The sequence below is a fragment of the Podarcis bocagei genome (genome assembly GCF_964188305.1).
Source record: "Podarcis bocagei genome assembly, chromosome: 6".
NCBI classification, from domain to species: Eukaryota; Metazoa; Chordata; class Lepidosauria; order Squamata; family Lacertidae; genus Podarcis; species Podarcis bocagei.
This window is the reverse complement of record NC_138130.1, coordinates 103,054,253-103,076,078: the sequence shown is the minus strand read 5'-3', so window position 1 is coordinate 103,076,078 and position 21,826 is coordinate 103,054,253. Positions and strand designations below refer to the sequence as shown.

Genomic DNA, 21,826 nt, shown 5'->3' with positions numbered 1-21,826 from the left:
CCTGGAAACTCCTAAGAGGTTGAAGTGCCAATCAAACTTCAGTTTTGCGCTCTATTAATTCCAATTAGCAGTACTGGGGGTGGTTCAGATTCTGGGGCAGTGCTTTTGTCCACCAGAGGGTGTCACAGGGCCAGCCTACTTTCCCTTTAAAGCAAACTTGGGTCTCCAGCTGTTTTTGGATTACAACTCCCATCACCCCCAGCTAGCAGGACCAATGGTATTTGTATTTTTTTGTATTTTGTTTTCTTCGTGAACTTTGTGTGTTGTTTTTTTTTAAATTAAAAAAATTTTAAGAGGGCAAATTGAAAGAGAAATTGTATGGTAAGTTGTGGAAGAATAAAAGGTTGCGTTTGGGGAAGAAACAAAACAAAACATGGGGGTGGCCTTGTGGCGACCACACAGGGTCCCCGGACGTTTGACGGTCTATTGATCCCTGTGCCACCACTGTGATCGCTTCCCCGCTGCCACCAACCCATTTCTCTCGGGTACACACTGAGTCCAGACACTTGTTAACATTAAACCAAATAAACAACTTTATTTTATACACATTAACAAGTTTATGGTTTCAGATAATTTTTCTTGTCAGTTTCTTAACCTTAGTTTCTTTACCGGCCTATACCTTCCTAATACCTTCTCACTGATTATCCCAACTGTTTAACTGACTCCTCTTAACAGGTTCTTGCACTCTCTCATATCAGACGAGCCCAACCCACAGACTTATCCTCCCTCCTTCTCTAACTCCAGACTCACTTCTTAACAACTTTAACTCTAACTCCTTCCCTTTGGTTCCTATTGGTTAATCATTTTACACTTAGTTAACACCTTCCTTATGACCTAGTATGATGTCATACACCTAGGAGGGCAAATGCCACAGGGCTCCTTAAATATTTTATGGGGGGGGGGAGACACCTGGGTGTTTAAGCATTGGTGCCTATTCCTACACCTACAGGTCTCAGGATGGTTACAACATACAAACACAAAACACCACATGTTAAAAAGGCATTAGATGTCAATCAGCCAAAGGCCAGGTAATAAAGGTGCGGATTTCCTGGCTCCTAAACCTGTATAATGGTTTTCCCGACCTTTGTATGAATTCTTTCATGGGAAGTGAGTTGGTCCTTCTTCCTGAAGCTCTTTCCACATTCCACACACTGATAGGGTTTCTCCCCTGTATGAATTCTTTGATGGGAAGTGAGGGAGGAGCTATGAGTGAAGGTCTTTCCACATTCCATGCACTGAAAGGGTTTCTCCCCTGTATGAATTCTTTGATGGGAAGTAAGGGAGGAGCTATGAGTGAAGGTCTTTCCACATTCCATGCACTGAAAGGGTTTCTCCCCTGTATGAATTATGTGATGGGAAATGAGACTATGGCTGTGACTAAACCTCTTTCCACATTCCATGCACTGAAAGGGTTTCTCCCCTGTATGAATTATGTGATGGGAAATGAGACTATGGCTGTGACTAAACCTCTTTCCACATTCCATGCACTGAAAGGGTTTCTCCCCTGTATGAATTCTTTGATGAGAAGTTAGAATGTACTTCTTCCTGAAGCTCTTTCCACATTCCACACACTGATAGGGTTTCTCCCCTGTATGAATTCTTTCATGGGAAGTGAGATGGGAGTTCTTCCTGAAGCTCTTTCCACATTCCACACACTGATAGGGTTTCTCCCCTGTATGAATTCGCTTATGGGAAGTGAGATCGGAGCTCTGACTGAAGCTCTTTCCACATTCTAGACACTGATAAGGTTTCTCACCTGTATGAATTCTTTGATGAGAAGTGAGATGGGAGCTCTTCATGAAGCGCTTTCCACATTCCACACACTGATAGGGTTTCTCCCCTGTATGAATTCTTTGATGGCAAGCGAGATCACAGCTCTTCCTGAAGCTCTTTCCACATTCTAAACACTGATAGGGTTTCTCCCCTGTATGAATTTTTTGATGGGAAGCGAGATGGGAGCTCTGACTGAAGCTGCTTCCACATTCCACACACTGATAGGGTTTCTCCCCGGTATGAATTTTTTGATGGGAAGTGAGAGAGGAGCTATTGGTGAAGCTCTTTCCACATTCCACACACTGATAGGGTTTCTCCCCTGTATGAATTCTTTGATGGGAAGTGAGATCACGGGTGTGATTGAAGCTCTTTCCACATTCCACACACTGATAGGGTTTCTCCCCTGTATGAATTCTTTGATGGGAAGTGAGATCACGGGTGTGATTGAAGCTCTTTCCACATTCCACACACTGATAGGGTTTCTCCCCTGTATGAATTCTTTGATGGGAAGTGAGATCACGGGTGTGATTGAAGCTCTTTCCACATTCCACACACTGATAGGGTTTCTCCCCTGTATGAATTCTTTGATGGGAAGTGAGAGAGGAGCTCCGACTGAAGTTTTTTCCACATTCCACACACTGATAGAGTTTATTTCCAATGATATTTTGTTGATGGGACGTGGAATGGGAGCTCTGACTGCAGCTTTCTCCACACTCTAAATTTTTACGTGGCTTCTCCTCTCTGGGGATTTTATCGTGTTCACCTATGTTCTCGATTTCTGATTCATCACAATCTGCAATGGAGACAAAAGGGGTTAGAGCCTCAGGAACAAATGGATAAGAACTGATGGGAATTGGGGGGGGGTCATTACCTGTGTTGTTTGTCATTAACCAACATATTTATTATGAGATTCTGATGTGTTGTTGAATGTTGCTTTGTTTGATATACGGTAGTGGTCAAAATTGTGGAAGCCTTTTGGAGAAAAGTGTATTTCAGAGGTTTGATGGCTCAAAAGTCAACTTCTTTTGGAGTAATATTATAAAATTATATATCAATGGAAATATAATTTAATCAAGAATGCAGTTCAACAAAGTTTGTTTAATTATCCGTATTCTATCAAACACTGTAGCCAAATAACCAGAAAAAGGAAGCACAACTTGCTTAGGTTGACTTTTGTCAGTGTGTTATGTGATTGCTAACAAGTTGGTTGGTTTTTTTGGGTTCTTTCATTTAGTGAGGTTGCAAAACATAATAAAATTATAGAAATGGCACAAAGAGTTGACTGGTCACCCAGAAAGCGATATAAAATAGTACTATTAAGTGAAAAAGGCTACAGTTATGAAGAAATTAGAAGTGAGATTGGGTGAAACATAACCAAAGCTGGCCTTTCTATATTTTGGAAGAGGTATAAGGAGACTCAATCACTACAAAATCAGAGTGGTAAAGTCAGGAAAAGGTGCACAAAGGCAAGTGACGATCGAAGAATAGAGACTGTCCCTACATGACAGAAAAATATCATCTGGGTGTATACAAGATGACATGGAGCCATTTAATGTGAAGTTGAGTGCAAGGACTGGTCTAAGGCTAGAATTCAAAGGAAAAAGCCATTGTTATCTCTGAAGCAAAGGTTGAAAAGATTAAACCATTGTTAACTGGACAGCACGGGGCTATCTGTTTAGCCCATTTTAGTGTTGGCTAAGTTCTAAAATCTTCCTGGAGCTTTTAACTGTGTCTTGACAAATGTACTTTTTTCTGACTGACGGTCGAATAAAAGGTTGATGATGATGGTTAACTGGACAGAGGAACAATGGGATAGTGTTATTTCGAATGATGAGACCCAAATCTCCTTGCTTGGTAGTGACGGCATGAAATACACAAGAAGAATCAGAGAAGATTTACTGTATTTTTCGCACCATAGGGTGCACTGGACCATAGGGCGCACCCAGTTTTTAGGGGGGGGGGGGGAATCAAGGAAAAAAATATTTTCCCCCCCAGCCCCAAAGAGCAGCATACAGGCTGCACACAACCTCTCCCTGCCAGAGAGGTTGTGCGCAGCTATGGAAGAAGGCGAGGCAGCGAGCGGGATGGATCCCGCTCGCTGTTTTGGCTTCCCCTTTAGCCCTGCGCAGCCTCTCCTTGCCGGGGGAGGCTGCGTGGGGCTAAAGAAGCCATAGCCCCACGCAGCCTCTCCTTGCGGAGGGGTTGCGCGCAGCTATGGAAGAAGGCAAGGCAGCGAGCGGGATGGATCCCGCTCGCTGTTTTGGCTTCCCCTTTAGCCCCGTGCAGCCTCTCCCGTGCAGCCGGAGGGGTTGCACGCGGCTATGGCACAAGCCTGCATTTGCTCTATAGGACGCACACACATTCCCCCTCAATTTTTGGAGAGGAAAAACTGCATCCAATAGAGTGAAAAATACGGTACATCCGACTTGCATTACACTGACCGTGAAACACCCACATAGTGTGATGATCTGGGGTTGTATGGCAGCAAAAGGTGTGGGCAGAATTTGCATCATTAATAGGAATGTAAAAGCCGCGAAATACATAAATGAAATACTTTAGCCCAAACTGAAGCATTCCACAGGTGATCTTTTCCCAGATACTGAAGCATTTATTTATATATTTATTTTCTATTTCAACAGGATTCAGCTGCATGTCATGTTGCTGCTGTGTGCAAATGGTGCTTTCAAGATAATCCTATTCCACTGCTGGAATGGCCTGGAAATAGCCCACACTTTAACCCAATCGGAAATCTATGGAGCCGACTAAAGAAACTTCTTAGTCAGAAGTAACCCAGTAATAAATCTCAATTAACAGAGACAATAATTCAGTCTTGGTTTGACATTCTTACATCTGCAGAACTAAAAACTTGGTTCACTTCATGGGGAAGGCTTTGTAAGGCCGTAATGTTGTAAGGCCGTAAAGGTTACCAAAGGTTTCACGTGTTTTCTTTATGAATGCTGTTCTAATAAATACTCCTTCATTAAAGTCATTGCATTACATTCTTCATTACATTATCTTCCCATTGCTGTATAATTTTATGGTATTACTCCACACAAAAGTGGTGTTATGAGCCATCAAACCTCAGAAATACACTTTTCACAAAAGGTTTCCACAATTTTGGCCACTAGTATAAGTTGTTCATTTTAAAGTTAATGTTCTTTTTATATGGAATCATATTATTATTATTATTATTATTATTATTATTATTATTAATGTTTCATGATTATATATGTGTTGAAAGCTACCCAGAATGGCTGGGGCAACCCAGCCAGATGGGCAGGGTAGAAATAAAAATTATTATTATTATTACTACAGTGGTACCTCGATTTAAGAACAGTTCTGTTCCGGAAAAGATTAAGTTTGTAAACCAAGGTACCACTGTATCATAATCATCATAATAATCATCACTGCTACTACTACCTGAGATTCCATAAGCCTAGCTCTTCTCTGGGATGGATTTTGTTTGGCCCAGTCATGGCATCCCCTCCATCTCCAATGTCAGTCCTTGTTATGGCTTGGTCTCTCCCACAAACATGAGATGACTCTGGCTGTTAATACCATATTTTTTACTCTATAACACGCACCCGAACATAACACGCACATAGTTTTTAGAGGAGGAAAATCCGTAGGCATGCCACCCATAGGCATTCCCTCCATAACACGCACAGACATTTCCCCTTACTTTCTAGGAGGGAAAAAGTGTGTTATGGTGCAAAAAATACGGTAATTTCAGATTTATTGCTAAAACAACAAACTTGGATGGAGCTCCTCTACTCATCGTCCTCCCCACAAGATGGAGTTGCCCAGACTGAGCTCCTCCCCCTTCCCCAGCACGGAAGCCCCCACCTTCTCTTCCAGTATCTTTTGTGCTGGACCACTTTTCAGATCCTACGAAATTGGGCAGAGAATGCTTCCTGCATTCCAGCGTCTGACTCACTTCTGTAGCTCTCACGCAGCTGTCTGTCACTCTGTCTCTCTTTTTCTTCTCCCCTTTGTTCAGAGCTCAGATGACAGTTGCTCTCCCCCTCCTCTCTGCCTTCCGCTGCTAACTCTCCTCTCCCTAGGCCTGCTTCTTCTCTGGCTGGCAGCACCTGAGCTTCGCTGCCAGTCGTCTCTTTGGTCAACCCAAGACTGACAGGAGCAAAAACAAAATCCTGAAGCTACTTAGCTTTCCTAACAATTCTGAAGCTGACAGTGAAGATGGCCTGGGAAGTTCAGACCAGCCCAATCTCTTGGGATGTGTCCAAGGGAAACGGGGGCATTTGGCAGGCTCCCAACTGGCTCCAGCCCACCGGCCGGTAACCGGGCAAACTCTGGTCCGCGGAACAGCATCAAACAGCGACCCGCGGCTTCAGAACTCTTCAGAAGGTGGAGCACCCTCTAATCAGCAGAGTAATTAACACTTTGCGACAGAAGGGTGGCAGGGGAGGAAACCCAGAATTAAACACAAATTACTTACGGATTCCAAAGAAAGAGGGGGATTCTCTCTGTCAGACTTAAAAATCTATTTTGAAGCTGCCACACTTTGTTGGATTAAAGAATGGATGAAATTAGAAGATACAGATTTAGTAGATTTGGAGGGATTTGATAATGTGTTTGGTTGGCATGCATATTTGTGGGATGATAAATTAAAAGCCCATAAAGCATTTAAAAATCATATAATTCGGAAATCGTTGTATTATGTTTGGATAAAATACAAAGACCTTTTAGAAAGAAAGACACCCAGATGGCTTTCACCAATGGAGGCAAAGGCCCAGAAAAAATTAAATATGGATACCAAATGGTTGAGATATTATGACTTATTAATAGAGGAAGAGGAAGGTTATAAATTAGGACCATTTGAGCAAATTAAAGATAAGCAAAATTGGCTACATTACCACCAGATTAACGAATTGTATATACTGCATAAGAAAAATGGTTTTGCCTTGGAAAAATCTAAGTTGGAGATGGAGTTGCTAGATACTGAAGGTAAAAACTTATCTAAAATGTACAAGCTTTTGCTGGAGTGGCATACAAAAGATGAACAAGTTAAATCGATGATGATAGATTGGGCAAGAGATTTAGGACATAACATAATGTTTCAGGACTGGGAAAGATTGTGGAAGAAAGGGGTTAAGTTCACCGCATGTACTTTGTTAAAGGAAAATATTATGAAAATGATGTATAGATGGTATTTGACTCCTGTAAAATTAGCAAAGATGTATCATAATTGTGATAATACATGTTGGAAATGTAAAGAAAAGGACGGAACATTCTTTCATATGTGGTGGACCTGCTCCAAGGTGAAAGACTTCTGGGAAAAGATTTATAATGAATTGAAAAAAAATGTTGAAATATACATTTATAAAGAAACCAGAGGCCTTTCTTCTTGGAATAACAGGTTCGGAATTGCCCAATAAAGATGTTAATCTGTTTTTGTATGCAACACCTGCGGCTCGTATTTTGTTAGCTAAAAAGTGGAAAACTCAAGAATTACCAACAGTAGAAGAATGGCAGATGAAGATGATGGATTTTATGTAGCTAGCCGATCTAACCGGAAGAGTCCGTGACCAGAAGGAGGAAGAACACCACGAAGAATGGAAAAAATTTAATGATTATTTAGCTAAATTTGTTAAGCTAAAATAACTGGAAATAGCGTCCAGATACTTAATGGGCTTAGGATTGTATTTATGTTGACTGATAAAATAATATGTTTAATACAAGAAGGAGAAGATTTAAAGATGTTAATGTTTAATTTAAAGGGTATTAAAATTGGGATTTGGAAAACCGTTATAAGGATATGCAATGAAATTCAACTAAGGGGAAACGAGGAAGTCGTTTTACAAAGTAAATAACTTATTTTCAATAAGGTTATGATTTATGTTTGTTATGTTTTGTTTGTTTTACGTTTTTGTTTGTCACTGATATTGTAAAAACTAATAAAAATTTTTTGGGGGAAAAGAAGGGTGGACAGAGGCATGTGTAAAGCATATTTACAAGCAGTATATTCAGCATAGATCAAGACAAAGAAAAACATGTCTGCTCTCCTTCATGTCTAAGAGCAGGAAGCATGAGGCAAAAGCTATACACAAACGGAATTTCCCATGTAAACAGAAATGTAAACAGAAACGTGACAGACGCTAGCTTCACACATCAGTTTAGGTGGAAAGGAACATCAATATCCTAACTCAATCGTGGTAGAAAAAGGAATAATTTGAGGAAGATTGTTCAAAGAAAAAACTGTAATTTACTCTTTATTGTGGGGGTGTTAGGTTCCCAGGTGTTACAGGGGGCGCTGTTGAGCTCTGTGAAAATATATGAGGTTGGTCACACTGAGGTATTTTTTTAATTTCCAGGCAGATATGACGATCCCACAGGGAGCCTTACCAAGAGAGGCCACGATCCCACGATTCTCCTCCATGACGTCCTTATGCAGAGCTCTCTGCTCAGGATCCAGCAACGCCCACTCCTCATCCGTGAAACGAACAGCGACATCTTCAAAGCACACTGGACCCTAAAAGAAACCGGAAATGTTCTCCTCTGAGACAGAAATATGATCTGCTACACAATGCCCTGTTGTGTTCTTCCTGTTAATAGTGGTGTTGTTTCAATAGGATTGCTTTGCTGCACATTATAAATATGGATGCTTATTTTATTCTGCGTTTTAATTATGGGTGTTCATCTTTGTGCAAATAGGTGGTACTCCACACTGTGTTTTTCAGGTCATTCTGCCTACGCAAGTATTCCAGTTTCCCCAATGGAAGGATCCACTTTCTCCTCTCCTCGTGAGCTGTTCTGGGGACTTAGCTCCCAATGCCCTACAGTCAAATCCAAGGGGGTCATGGGGGCATGGAGGGCGGAGGAATGGGGGGCAAGCCAAATTTTGTAGTAGATGGGGCTGGTTAGGTGAATCCAGGCCACTATTTGTCCTCATTTGTCCACTGCTTAGAAACCAATCTGAGCATTCAGTGATCAATCTAGAAATCAAATAAGCCTCTGTTGGATGTCCATCTGTCTTGGATGATCTAGCAGAGATTCCTGCATTGCAGGGGGTCTCCTGGCTCTGAGAGACAAGCAGGGAGGGGGGCTTCTGGCAAAAGGAGAGGGAGCCACCTGTGGCTCTTCCTTCTCCTGACTCACCTCTGCCTCCTGACCTTCCTCTCCCACTCGCCTCCTTCCTCTTCTGCCTCTGATTCTGCACTGCATTCTGCCACAGAGTCTCCCAGGTCACAAAGCCCTGTAACCCCTTCAGCTTCTGACACCTCCTCTTCCCAGGCTTCTCCCTCTTCCCCCTCTGACCACCCATCCCTCTACTTCTTGGGCTCTCAGCAATCTTCCATCCTGGTTCCCCAGGTGCCTCCTCCCACCATTCCTCTGTCCCCAACCAGTGCATGACATTGCCCCATCCCTCGGCCTCTGTCCCCATAAGGCAGCTTCCCCTGACCTGATCTGGTTCCACAGCTGCTGCTTCCCTTCTGTCCCCATGAAAAGACGGATCAGGAGGTCTTGCCAGCATCATTCTGTCACCTGCAAGAGATAAAAGGTGATCAGGATGCCAGGAGTGCCTGCTTCTCTCACAGGTGAAACAGGGCATCTCTTACTACAGATGGGCCTTTGAGAAAGCCTTACCTGCTCAGAGCATTTGGACGTTTGTGCCCATTTCATATGTTAGTTGTGCAGAAATACATCTCCCCTCCTCTGGACCCTTGTTCCCAACTGTCTCCCCAAAACAAGATGAAAAGAACCCCCAGATGAGTTGGAAATCCAACAGAATGAGACCAAACAGAGAAAAACCACCTTCCTCCTTACCCAGTGGCCTCTCTCTGGTGTCCGACGGAGGCCTCTCTGCCTCACAGGAATCCAGGTCCATTTCTGCAAAGAGATCCTTTCCCTGAAAATAAACAAGGATTCAAAACAGAGAATGGTGAGAAATACTAGAAAGAGAATGACAAAGACTTGAAGGGTGTGAGATCTCATTCCATGGATGCTTTCCCATAAAAAGGACGGGCCATCAGCAGAGCATTATGGGATGTTCTCTGTCCTGTTTGGAGCCCCTTGGGAGTATCCAGAGGAAAGTCTCTCTCACCTGCTTCCTTTCCTCTGCCTGACTCAGGAGGAAACCTTCGGCCAGGGCCACCGCCTGGGAACTGGTCTCCGCTCCGCATTCCCTCACCCAACTCTCCATCTCCGGGGGAAGGACAGCCAGGAACTGCTCCAAGATCACCAGGTCCAGCATCTCAGCTTTCGTGTGCCTTTCCGGCTTCAGCCACTGGTGGCAAAAGTGGTAGAGTCGGCTGCAAACCTCTCGGGGTCCTTTGGCCTCCTGGCAGCAGAACTGCCTCAACTGCTGGCTCTGCACCTCTGAGCGGAGGGTGTCCTCCTCACCCAGGATTGTCAGCACTAGGTTTTCCCAGAATACTCCACTTCTCCCAGTTTGGCTGCCATGGTCTCTTCCTGTTCCAGGGCCAGCTGAGTCTCGCTCATCCATCTGTGCTCTCAGGAAGCCTCTGAGAGATCGGAAGGAACACTTTGGACTTCTGCCAAGTTCTGTCTGTCGTAATGAAAAGCTCAAGGAAATCCTACAAAGCAAATACATTGTTCTGTTACAGAATTTGTAGGCCGGGGGGGGGGGGGCGAGGTAGGATGGTTCCCTGAGCAAGCATGGATGAGTCTTGCTGGGAACCAGGACAGGATTGCACAGCATCCCATACCATGAGCTATCTTTTTGAAAAGAAAGAGCAGGAAGAGGAGAATAACTAAGAAACAGTGGGGTCACTCAGAGGAGAAGATGGTGAAATGCAAACAGGGGACACAGAAAGGGCTGAACTCCTCAATGCCTTCTTTGCCTCAGTCTTCTCCGATAAAGAAAACAATGCCCGACCTGAAGAATTTGGAGCAAATGATTCAGCAAAGGAAACACAGCCCAGAATAACTAAGGAGATAGTACAAGAATACTTGGCTAGTTTAGATGTATTCAAGTCTCCAGGGCCAGATGAACTGCATCCAAGAGTATTAAAAGAACTAGCAGATGTGATCTCAGAACCACTGGCAGTCATCTTTGAGAATTCCTGGAGAACAGGCGAAGTCCCGGCAGACTGGAGGAGGGCAAATGTTGTCCCTATGTTCAAAAAGGGGAAAAGAGAGGACCCAAATAATTACCGCCCAGTCAGTCTGACATCAATACCAGGGAAGATTCTGGAGCAGATAATTAAGAAAACAGTCTGTGAGCACCTAGAAAGGAATGCTGTGATCACCAATAGTCAGCATGGATTTCTGAAAAATAAGTCATGTCAGACTAACCTGATCTCGTTTTTTGACAGAATTACAAGCCTGGTAGATGAAGGGAACTCAGTGGATATAGCCTACCTTGATTTCAGTAAGGCATTTGACAAGGTGCCCCATGATATTCTTGTAAAGAAGCTGGTAAAATGTGGTCTTGACTATGCTACCACTCAGTGGATTTGTAACTGGCTGACTGACCGAACCCAAAGGGTGCTCATCAATGGTTCCTCTTCATCCTGGAGAACAGTGACTAGTGGGGTGCCACAGGGTTCTGTCTTGGGCCCGGTCTTATTCAACATCTTTATCAACGACTTGGATGATGGACTCAAGGGCATCCTGATCAAATTTGCAGATGACACCGAATGAACGGAGGGGAAAAGAAGATGGCGGCTGTAACAACTTCTCCTTCGTGAACCCTCCGGATTACAAACCTTTTATTGCCTTTTATAGCCTTTTACAGCCGTCTTTATAGCTGTTTTTATTTGACTTTTAAATTATTTTACCTCTGTTGGAAGTTTTTAATCGTTTTACTTCTATGGTTGGCCTGTCGGGGCCATATACGTATCAACAAGGATATTCAAACCCCCTGCTGAGAAAGCCTGCTGCTGATTAGTAACGCCGTCTTGAAGACTGGGTTATGTTGAGCAGTGGACGAGGAGTAGCAGAGGAGTTGCGTCCATAAAGATAAGTTCTCTTTTATCTCTTTTATCTCCGTTTACCTCTACTTTGAACCTTCGTAGTTAGTGAGACAGCGACAAATGGGTCATGGCAAGCGACCAAGATCTGCTGAGAAAAGTTGTTCACCTCCAAGAGCAAAGCAGTCAAAACTTGAATCTCCCCCACCATCTACTAACAATAACAGCAAAACGGAGCAAGTAATTGTTTCTGCGGTCGAAACATACAACCGCTTTTGGCCACTGCATGATCAAGGAGAGTTGGAAAAGCTAGCTGATCCAGCGGGGGATGGAAGCCATAGGGAAACCCTCCTCCCTGATACCTTAATTACACCTCCGTCACTGAAACGGGAAGCATTAGGGCAAACTGCCCATGAATTAGTACCTGATCAAATACAACTGGTAATCAGGACTTTAAGCTTCATCTTCAAGGAATTGGAGGAGATTTCTTCGTCATTGAATAAACTTACACGGGCCTTTCTAGCTCATCTACCTTCCTCAACTGAGCTATCTAATTTGCATCAATCTCCTGTGCAGCTTGTGAGTACCTTAAAGAGACAACTTGACCAGAAATCTCTCCTTAAGGGCTCAAGATGCAGGCTACCACTGCCCCAAAGGAATAAGCAATCCTTGATTTTTCAACGTAATAAAATATGTCTATCCATTTTTTCCCGTGACGCCCCCAGACTTAGGTGGAATAACCTGATGATGGCTAAAGGGTACCTACGTGATTTGTTAAATATTCCTTTTTCCCGGATAGATCTTCTATCTGTAGTACCCCTAAATGCCACGCCCTGGCCAAGGAAATTTATGCTCTCCTTCCAATCTGCAAGGATCCCACATCTTCTTGCAAGACAAAAAGATCGGCTGGCACCCTGGGAGATTGTAACAACAAGAGTCTTTAAGGACACGAGTGTTAAACCTCTTTTTCCCAACATTCTAACCGGCAATGAACGCCTGTTTCCTTCCTCTGTCCCTATAATAAAGGGAAAAACACCTAGCCGGATACCCCCTGTTCCACCTGCGACCGCAAGTGACCATCTAGCTAAGCTGAGGAGTGATCCAATTGCAAGCGGTGATTGGAATATCCCTGAAGAGAGAAATCTTATCTCCTCCTATGGAAAACTCCCTTCGGAAGAACAGCAGGCTATTCTCGATAGATTGGATCTACTCAAACAAAGACTCCTATCGCAAGGGGACCCCTCTATGCCGATGAGAGAGGAGAGCAGGTGCTCCACGTCCCACAAGGCGTCTCCATCAAATACCTTGATAATCTCTCAACCTGTTACTTTGTTACCCCCTACTGATCTGAATCAGCAGTCACCTGCTGACCAACAGCACCATTCTACCGTGGAGGAAGTTGATAAACTCAATACTCCCGTTTCAGACCTTATGTCCAATCAAAATATGGAGGTTGATGATTCCTTTGCCTCAATGCCTGAGCTAGAATCATCCCTGCCTGAAGATCACCAGGAAATGACTACGCATGCACCATCCCCACGTTCACGTCCTTCTATACATCTGCGTGATAATTCTTCCCCATCTGCGCAGCAACTACAAGTGATGGCTGGAACACCTCTTAGCGCTACCCTGGTTAAGACTGACAACTCCGACGGATCTACTAGTATAGCCCATCAAAGACTTGCTACTACTCACCTCAATGAACAGCATCCAACCTCACCAACTTTGCCTAATTCTTCCTCCCCGGCAAAACCCTTCCTGCCTGTTAATGTTACCAAATCATGGACTCAATCAACACAGAAGAAGACCTTATCCACACAAACTAAAATTACCGATTTTCTTATAGGTCCTCGTTCTACCTCCAAGAACCCATTAAACAACTCAAAGTGACAATTACCGGGACAGCACAAGGACCCGACATTATCAATACTTAGCTGGAACATCGCTGGTTGGAGAACCAAAAAATCAGACCCCGAATTCAGGAAGTACATAAACTCATTTAATATCATTCTATTCCAAGAAACGTGGGATGAGGAAGAGATTATCATAGATGGCTTCGATCTTCTAACACTTCCGGCCTCCCCTTCCTTGAAAGGAGGTCGCCCCAAAGGGGGTCTTTTGATTGGGATCTCACTCCAACTTCGCGCCAAATTCACTCTGGTACGGGCTTCCCCGCCTTTTGCTCTATCTGGACTGATCACAGAAGGGAAGTCCTCATTACTAATTACTAATGTTTATCTCCCCCCCGAAGGCTCAGCACCTGATCTTGATTGGAGATGGGAATCATTTGAAAATCACCTATTGTCATGTCATACCAAATGCCCTAACTCGTATTCCTTAATTGGGGGAGATTTTAATGCTCGTATTGCCACTAATTGGGACCTACTAACTAAGTCCAAATGGTGGACTCCCCCATGTTTGGACAACTTTGACTTGGAACATACCAGAATTAGGACTTCAAAGGACAACAGAGTAAACAAAGCAGGAGTGACCCTTTACCAAATGGCCATTCGCTTGAATCTAGTATTCTTGAACGGCACCTTCCCCCCCGATATACCGGGGGAGTTCACTCACCTGGGACCAACATCTAACAGTGTTATCGATTACTTCTTGATCTCCGCAAATTTGGCCGTTAATGTACTTTCCTTCCAAGTTGAAAATCAACATTTCAGTGATCACCTCCCAGTAGTGACCACTTTGTCATTGTTCCGGCGCCAGAAGGACTATAAACACTCAGTTCTTCTGGAAACCTCATCATCGGTCCAAATAAGAGGGATCAAATGGTCGGAGGCTGTAGCCCAAAAATACCAGGATTTTTTCCATAGGGAAATCACTGCCTATCTACCTCAAATAACTACTGATTTACAAGATTCCAATTCGGTTTTGAAACTTTTTAACCTTCTTACAACAAACCTTACCACCTTTTTTACATCACCTCCTCAAAAGGCGAAAGTGGCGCATTGCAGTGCTGGGGCCCCTTGGTTTAACACCTCTTGCAAACAAGCAAGATCCCTTCTTCGTTCCATCTATAATGAATACAAAAACTCTAATGCCCAAGCTCTACCATCCTCCTATTTACAAGCCAAAAGAGCATACAAACAGACTTTAAAGCTGGCCAAACGCGAGTGGCATCAAAAGCGTTGGCGAGCCTTGATAGCGGCCTCTAAATCCCGCAGACCACAGGAATTTTGGGCTCTGATAAACATAAGAGGAAGGAAGTACCCACTGACGACTATCCCTGCGCCCACATGGGAAAAATTCTTGAGTAAATATTTTTCCTTGGCAGAGGAATCCAACTCATCCACGGAATTCCAAGCCGACCATCTACCTCTGTGGCCCTCTACCGACCCAGACCTGATAATGGACTTGATATTAGATCTGAAAACGGGCAAAGCCCCCAGGCCGGATCTAGTCCCTGCTGAGGCTATTGTTGCGCAACCGAGGTGGTGGGCTGAAATTCTGGCCAAAGTCTTTGACGCAATTAATTCTACGGGGCTTATCCCTAGGTCATGGAAGGAGGCCGTGATTGTGCCAGTCCATAAAAAGGGTCCCCCTGCTGACCCGGAGAACTATCGGAACATCAGCCTTTTGTCTATCATCGGGAAAATCTATGCAAAATTTTTGCTGTCTAAGCTGTCTCATTGGGCAAACGACTCAAATCTGATTGGCCATGAGCAAGCGGGCTTTAGGAACAATTACTCGACCTCTGACCATATGGTAATTATGTATCATCTTGCCAGAAAATATTCTGCCCCGAGGCGGGGGCGCCTATGTGTCGCTTTCATAGACCTAAAGGCCGCCTTCGACAGTATCCCAAGAAACTGTCTATGGAAGAAACTAGAGAGATGGGGCATAGATAGAAGACTGTTATGGCTTATAACCCAATTACACCACGGGTCGTCGGCTAGAGTGAGACTCACACCTGCGGGAAACCTATCCAACGAGGTCCCAATAAATAGAGGTGTGCGCCAAGGCTGCATTTTGGCCCCACTCCTCTTCAACCTGTTTATTAGCGATATGAAGCTCTTTCTGAATGAGTCTCAAGCCAACATTCATGCCCCCCGCCTAGCCGATTTCCGCTGCCCTTTGCTCCTATACGCCGATGATGCAGCGATCCTTTCCTACTCTAGAGTCGGTTTATGCAGAGCTCTAAAGATTTTTGCGGCTTATTGCAAACTCAACCATCTGACAATTAATCATGGGAAATCTAAAGTCCTGGTCTTTACCAGGTCTCGGAAAACTTACAGCTGGAAGTTAGATGGAGTCCAATTAGAACAGGTTTTCAAATTTAAATACCTGGGAGTCTTTTTTCACTACAACCTAAGCTGGAAGCCACAGATACAGTATTTACTAAACAAAGGGAAAACAATACTTTATGCTCTACTCCAATTTTTTGCGGCTGACGGAGCCTCCCACATCCCCTCTGCATTGAAGGTATACTACGCAAAAGTGGTTTCCACCCTCTGCTATGCTGCCCCGCTCTGGGCCCCTGGGTCCAATTTAACATCGCTGGAGACATTGCAGAATCAGTTTCTCCGTCGCCTCCTGAAACTCCCCATATGTGTGAGCAACGCAGCCATACGTCTGGAGTTAAGGATTGCAACATTGGAGACTGTCATCTGGAAGCGAGTCTTTGGCTATTGGCTGTCCAGCTGGCATAGGCTTCCCGACCATTACCTTTTTCAGTGCCTCTGGCGGGACGAATTTGTTAATCCGTGGGTAGGAAAAATCCATGCCAAACTTCTGAGCATTGGAATCTCCCCAGCGGACTCCTTAAAGATGAACTTACGCTCAGCTAAAAGCCTCATTGAGCAAAGATTAGCAGACATTGAAAATCAACACAACCTTGCCAGAGGTGGGGGTGTCTGCTCCCCCAGGTATCACGGAATAACCCCACCACTTGACCTTCCATCATACATGTCATCTCTTTCATCAGTACCTCACCGACTTGCATTTATTCGTGCAAGGTTCAATGTCCTTCCATCGAACCTGCTGAGCCACAGATTTTCCAAGGGTTTGGTGTCTCCGCTATGCGTGTGTGATGGGAAAACTGTTGAATCTCTTCCACATATAATGTTCAACTGTCCCCTACATAGCATAGCCAGGACTAAATTCCTGGGCCCTGCTTTACTGCGCTTGGTTAGCAGGCCTGTTGAGTCACACGCCGCACTGCTTTTGCAGGATACAGATCCTTCTGTTACTCTGCAGGTGGCGAGATTCCTGAATGCGGTTATCTCACACGCAAAAACCACCAAAAAACAACAACAACATCAAAATCTAATCGGACAGTTATGATGAGAGTGCATGTCGGATCTCGTCTTCAGTTTTCCTTTTTCTGTGAACCGTCCCTTGGAGCTCTCCGGGCCACATCCTATTATTTGGCTCTGCCCAATGACCCACCCTTGCATCGCAGTGTTCACCTTCTGTTGCCAGATATTTCGGTTTTTAAGCCTTTGTGCTTTTTTATGTTTGTACATATTTTATGGGCTAATAGCCGTAAATAAATGAATGAATGCAGATGACACCAAACTGGGAGGGGTGGCTAACACCCCAGAGGACAGGATCACACTTCAAAACGACCTTGACAGATTAGAGAACTGGGCCAAAACAAACAAGATGAATTTTAACAGGGAGAAATGTAAAGTATTGCACTTGGGCAAAAAAAATGAGAGGCACAAATACAAGATGGGTGACACCTGGCTTGAGAGCAGTAAATGTGAAAAGGATCTAGGAGTCTTGGTTGACCACAAACTTGACATGAGCCAACAGTGTGACGCGGCAGCTAAAAAAGCCAATGCAATTCTGGGCCTCATCAATAGGAGTATAGCATCTAGATCAAGGGAAGTAATAGTGCCACTGTATTCTGCTCTGGTCAGACCTCACCTGGAGTACTGTGTCCAATTCTGGGCACCACAATTCAAGAAGGACACTGACAAACTGGAACGTGTCCAGAGGAGGGCAACCAAAATGGTCAAAGGCCTGGAAACGATGCCTTATGAGGAACGGCTAAGGGAGCTGGGCATGTTTAGCCTGGAGAAGAGGAGGTTAAGGGGTGATATGATAGCCATGTTCAAATATATAAAAGGATGTCACATAGAGGAGGGAGAAAGGTTGTTTTCTGCTGCTCCAGAGAAGCGGACACGGAGCAATGGATCCAAACTACAAGAAAGAAGATTCCACCTAAACATTAGGAAGAACTTCCTGACAGTAAGAGCTGTTTGACAGTGGAATTTGCTCCCAAGGAGTGTGGTGGAGTCTCCTACTTTGGAGGTCTTTAAGCAGAGGCTTGACAACCATATGTCAGGAGTGCTCTGATGGTGTTTCCTGCTTGGCAGGGGGTTGGACTCGATGGCCCTTGTGGTCTCTTCCAACTCTATGATTCTATGATTCTAAGTCTCTAGCCTTCTAGCATTGCAAAATGTGGAGGCAACTGAAGGGATTTCTGTGAGATTAATCAACCTGGTTTCTGCTGCCTTCCAGTCAATGCATGAAGTCAGAACAGACTGACAAGATAGTTATTTGTATCTTGTGAAAAATGGATGCTTGGCTCTAGTGGGGGTCCTCACCCGGGGGTCCTCAGGAGTTCTTCCCCCCCCCCTTGCTTCTGTCTCCTTTTCTTGCACTTGGACTCTCTGCCACTCTCCAGACTGACTCCTGGGGTGGGGTCCCTTTTTCTTTGCTCTGAGGGCCAGGTATGTATCTGATCAACCCCCTGAGGGCCAAGTGGGCAGGGCCAAAGACATCTCCCTTGATATTTAGGCGGGTAATTTATTATTATTATTCTGTTCACACACACACAGCCATTGATGCCAAGGTCCCTTGATGCTCAGTGAGTAGCAGCGCCCATTTCCGGCTGCTTTGCCAGCAACAATCCCTTTGGGACAGAGAGGATGTGGTCCTGGGATGCCATGCTCTGGGTGCGAGGGGATTGCTGCCGTGGCCTCCGTGGGGAGCTGCCCTGGGAGACGACTGGGAAACTGGTTTGCAATGCAGCAGCCAGACTAGGGGCTGGGATCCCTCTCTTTGTTCCTGGCCTTTCTCTCCCACCTTTCCTTCCTTCCTTCCTTCACGTGGGGTTTTTTTTTTTGGGGGGGGGCTAGTCCACCTCCTCGTCCAGCTTTGGAAAACCACTTGCAGATGTTTCCTCTCTCGTGCAATGAGGCTGAGCGATGTCACACAGAGTTAAAGTCCCAGGGACTCCTTTCTTTAAAGAAGGGAGATCTTTTCTGAAGGGGGGGCGGAGGGCCAAATGAGTTTGGGATCCTCTGATCTCCAGGAAGGAGAGCGTGGCAGACCTGGCCCCTCCCGGATCAGGCCCCCCAGGCACCCTCCCCTGCTGCAGCCCTGGGACCCCCCCCCCCCGTCTCCCCACTGCACCCTCTGGGGAGAGAGAGAGGAGACTCACCAGATCCCAGGAGGGGACAGCGAGGCAGCCCTTGCAGGAGAGACACCAAAGCAAGGAAAGGACTGGGGAGGGAGGGGCCTTGGCTCTGGAGGACCTGGCCCCCTCTTGCTTCCTGGCCTCTCTAGGAAGGCAGCTCACTTCCCTTTAACCCTTGCAATGCCGAGTCCCTCCAGCTCAGCCCTCTCTCGCTTGGCAGAACCTCAGATTTCTATTATTTTTTATGGATTTAGGGGGCAGCTGCCCCCCTGGCTAAGCCAATGCCCAGATATCCTTTTGGGGGTGAGGCTCTTGGCTGGACTCTGAGCATCTCCCTCCCTTGGCCAGAAACCAGAGGAAGAGCTTGCAGGAAAAAGGGCTTTGCAGGAGGCAAGGAAGCTCCTCCTAGAATTCAGGAGTGGAGAGATAGGAGGGGATCCCAGGGTCATCTAGTCCAACCCCCAGCAATGCAGGAATCTCAGCTAAAGCATCCATGGCAGATGGCCGTCCGATCTCTGCTCAGAAACCTCCACGGAAGGAGAGTCCACCACCTCCCAAGGGAGACCTTTCCCCTGCCCAACTGCTCTTAGATGTCCCTCAAGGCAGCGGGTCCTGAGTTCTAGCACTGCTGAAACAATCGCACTGGCTGCCAAGGAGGAGCCAAGCAAGGTTCAAAAGAAATAAATCCTATTCTCATCATAAATGAGTAATACTTTCCTATGCATGCTTTTTATGCTAATATACAAAAGTATGCCATTTCCCTTTCCAGAAATGCTTAATTGCTAATTCAATGGACTGAAAATGGATTGTTGTTATTTTTATGTTTAGGGAAGCTTTTAATATTTGATGGACTATTGTATTATAATATTTTGTTGGAGGCCGCCCAGAGTGGCTGCGGAAACCCAGCCAGATGGGTGGGGTATAAATATATTATTATTATTATTATTATTATTATTATTATTATTATTATTATTATTATTATTTAAATTGATCAGTTGAGTGTTCTCCTTTTGAAAGAGGCAGGTGGAATCTCCACGGTTGCTAATAGCATAAAATTGAAAGGCTAGTGAAATATGGGGAGCCCTGGAGCATCTGCTTGGCATGCAGAATGTCCCAGTCAGTGTAGACCAGGGGTCCTCAAACCATGTCCCGTGTGCCCAATCCAGCCCTCCATTGTCGTGAATCTGGCCTGCACGGCCATTTCAGAACCCGCCAAGTGTCCGAGGCTGAAAGCATCTCGCCGCCCGCTCAGTCAATCCTTGCGTCCCGCTGAGGTAAACGCCACTGGCGTGGTGGCGGCTCTACCAATGAAAGGCCAGGGAGTTTCACCCGGGGACGGGGAAGTGTTGTCTTTTGGCTTGAAGAGCAAAGCTTGAGGTTGGTGGAGGAAGGCAGACTTGGATCAATTCGGTTTCTTTACGTTTACTTTGAAGGTGGGAGAAGGAAGTATAGTCCTATTTCGATGAGTAGCGCAGCGGTCTTTCCACTCCTGTGAATTACATGCTCTGAAAGTTGGGATCTATTTTGATATTTAAATTTTAAAAGGGTGGAATGGAACTGGATATTGACCATCTCCTTTGCCTGGGGAGCCACGTTCTGGTTGGAGGAGGCCAGGATTTGCCCCCAAGGCCTGGGGTGTCCCTCCTCCCCTGCAGTAGGACTTGGAATCCAGGAGAAACCTCTTGGAATAGCCTTGCCAGGTGCTCAGGGATTCACCTGTCCCCATGTCCTGCAAACTGTGTTAAAATGTGACATCAAGCTTTATTTACAGCAGAAAATAACAAAGAAACATGGCGTGAGCTGTCTTCCACAGCCGTCTCCTCCTCGGTCAGAGTAAAAGAGAACAAAGGACGGAAGTGATTTACAGACTGACTTCCATTCTTACACACACAGTACAGAAGGTGTAAACCTGGATATCATGTTACACTAGCAATGGGAGAATGAAATACTGACAGTTTGGCCCCCAATTTGGTCCAAGACCAAAGCTGGCATCCCTCATGGTCCAGGAGTGCCAGGGACTCTGTGGTGGGGGCAGTGGGGGCCGCTTTGGCCCAGACTGGCCCCTGACTCCGAGACGCTCTTTGTGCCTGTGTTCCTAATAGATAACTAAGTGTGAAGAGCATGTTGTGTGCTTTAGCAACAGCCCTCCTGGAAATAAGGAAATGCAACCCCCATTGCTGGTTGACTCAAAAAAGCAACAAGGGAATCTGCTCTGGTGTCCCATGAGGTCTGTGGGGCCCTTAAGTAAGAGGAGCCACTTTTCATAACTGAATTAAAGAAATTTTAACATAATCAAACATTCAAATTACATTTTACAATTTCAATTAACACCCCCCCCTCCATGTCTTCCCCCAACTTCCCTTACTGGTTTATAACACCTCTGTTTCTTTTGCTTATAAATTTGTATTCCTTATATATTAAAATTAAGTGTTCTTTCGCTGGTATTTCATCGCCTTTCCATCTTTGAGCTAGTAAAATTCTGGCTGCTGCTGTCGCATACATGAATAGTGTTAAGTCGTGGGTTGACATAGCAGCCGGCACAGCGATTTCTTCAAGTAGCTCTTTATTATGGTAAGCTGGAAAAGAACTGACTGCAAACAGCTCAGCCGGCCTGTATTTATAGGCAGCCGGCTGTCAACATTGTAACCACAACAGCCCAGAGTTCCCGCCTAAAACAACAGACGCGGACCTGAGTGAAAACTATCTACAGACCTGAGTGAAAACTATATACAGTATCCCCCTGTTGGCCCAGGGTGAAACTACACTACATAACACC

The 21,826-nt window shown here is 45.2% G+C and overlaps 1 protein-coding gene and 1 long non-coding RNA gene across 3 annotated transcripts in view; one reads left to right on the top strand and one right to left on the bottom strand.

The window, feature by feature from the left end:
* LOC308588844 overlaps nucleotides 1-21,826 on the top strand; it is a 108,728-nt gene that overhangs the window by 81,262 nt on the left and 5,640 nt on the right. The gene's annotated exons all lie outside the window — the stretch shown is intronic.
* LOC308588725 (uncharacterized protein) lies at nucleotides 507-19,897 on the bottom strand. Of its 2 annotated transcripts, XM_081197354.1 has the most exons (6): nucleotides 19,075-19,897; nucleotides 9,839-10,331; nucleotides 9,562-9,643; nucleotides 9,197-9,279; nucleotides 8,140-8,266; nucleotides 507-2,566 (listed from the first exon to the last, which is right to left on the bottom strand). In XM_081197354.1, the coding sequence occupies exons 2-6, from the start codon at nucleotides 10,238-10,240 to the stop codon at nucleotides 1,056-1,058; spliced, it is 2,205 nt and encodes a 734-aa protein (XP_081053480.1). In that variant the 5' UTR covers nucleotides 10,241-10,331; nucleotides 19,075-19,897; the 3' UTR covers nucleotides 507-1,055. The 2 variants fall into 2 exon arrangements, with proteins under 2 accessions (XP_081053480.1, XP_081053481.1); XM_081197355.1 differs by lacking the exons at nucleotides 9,197-9,279; nucleotides 9,562-9,643; nucleotides 9,839-10,331 and having other exon boundaries at nucleotides 19,075-19,894.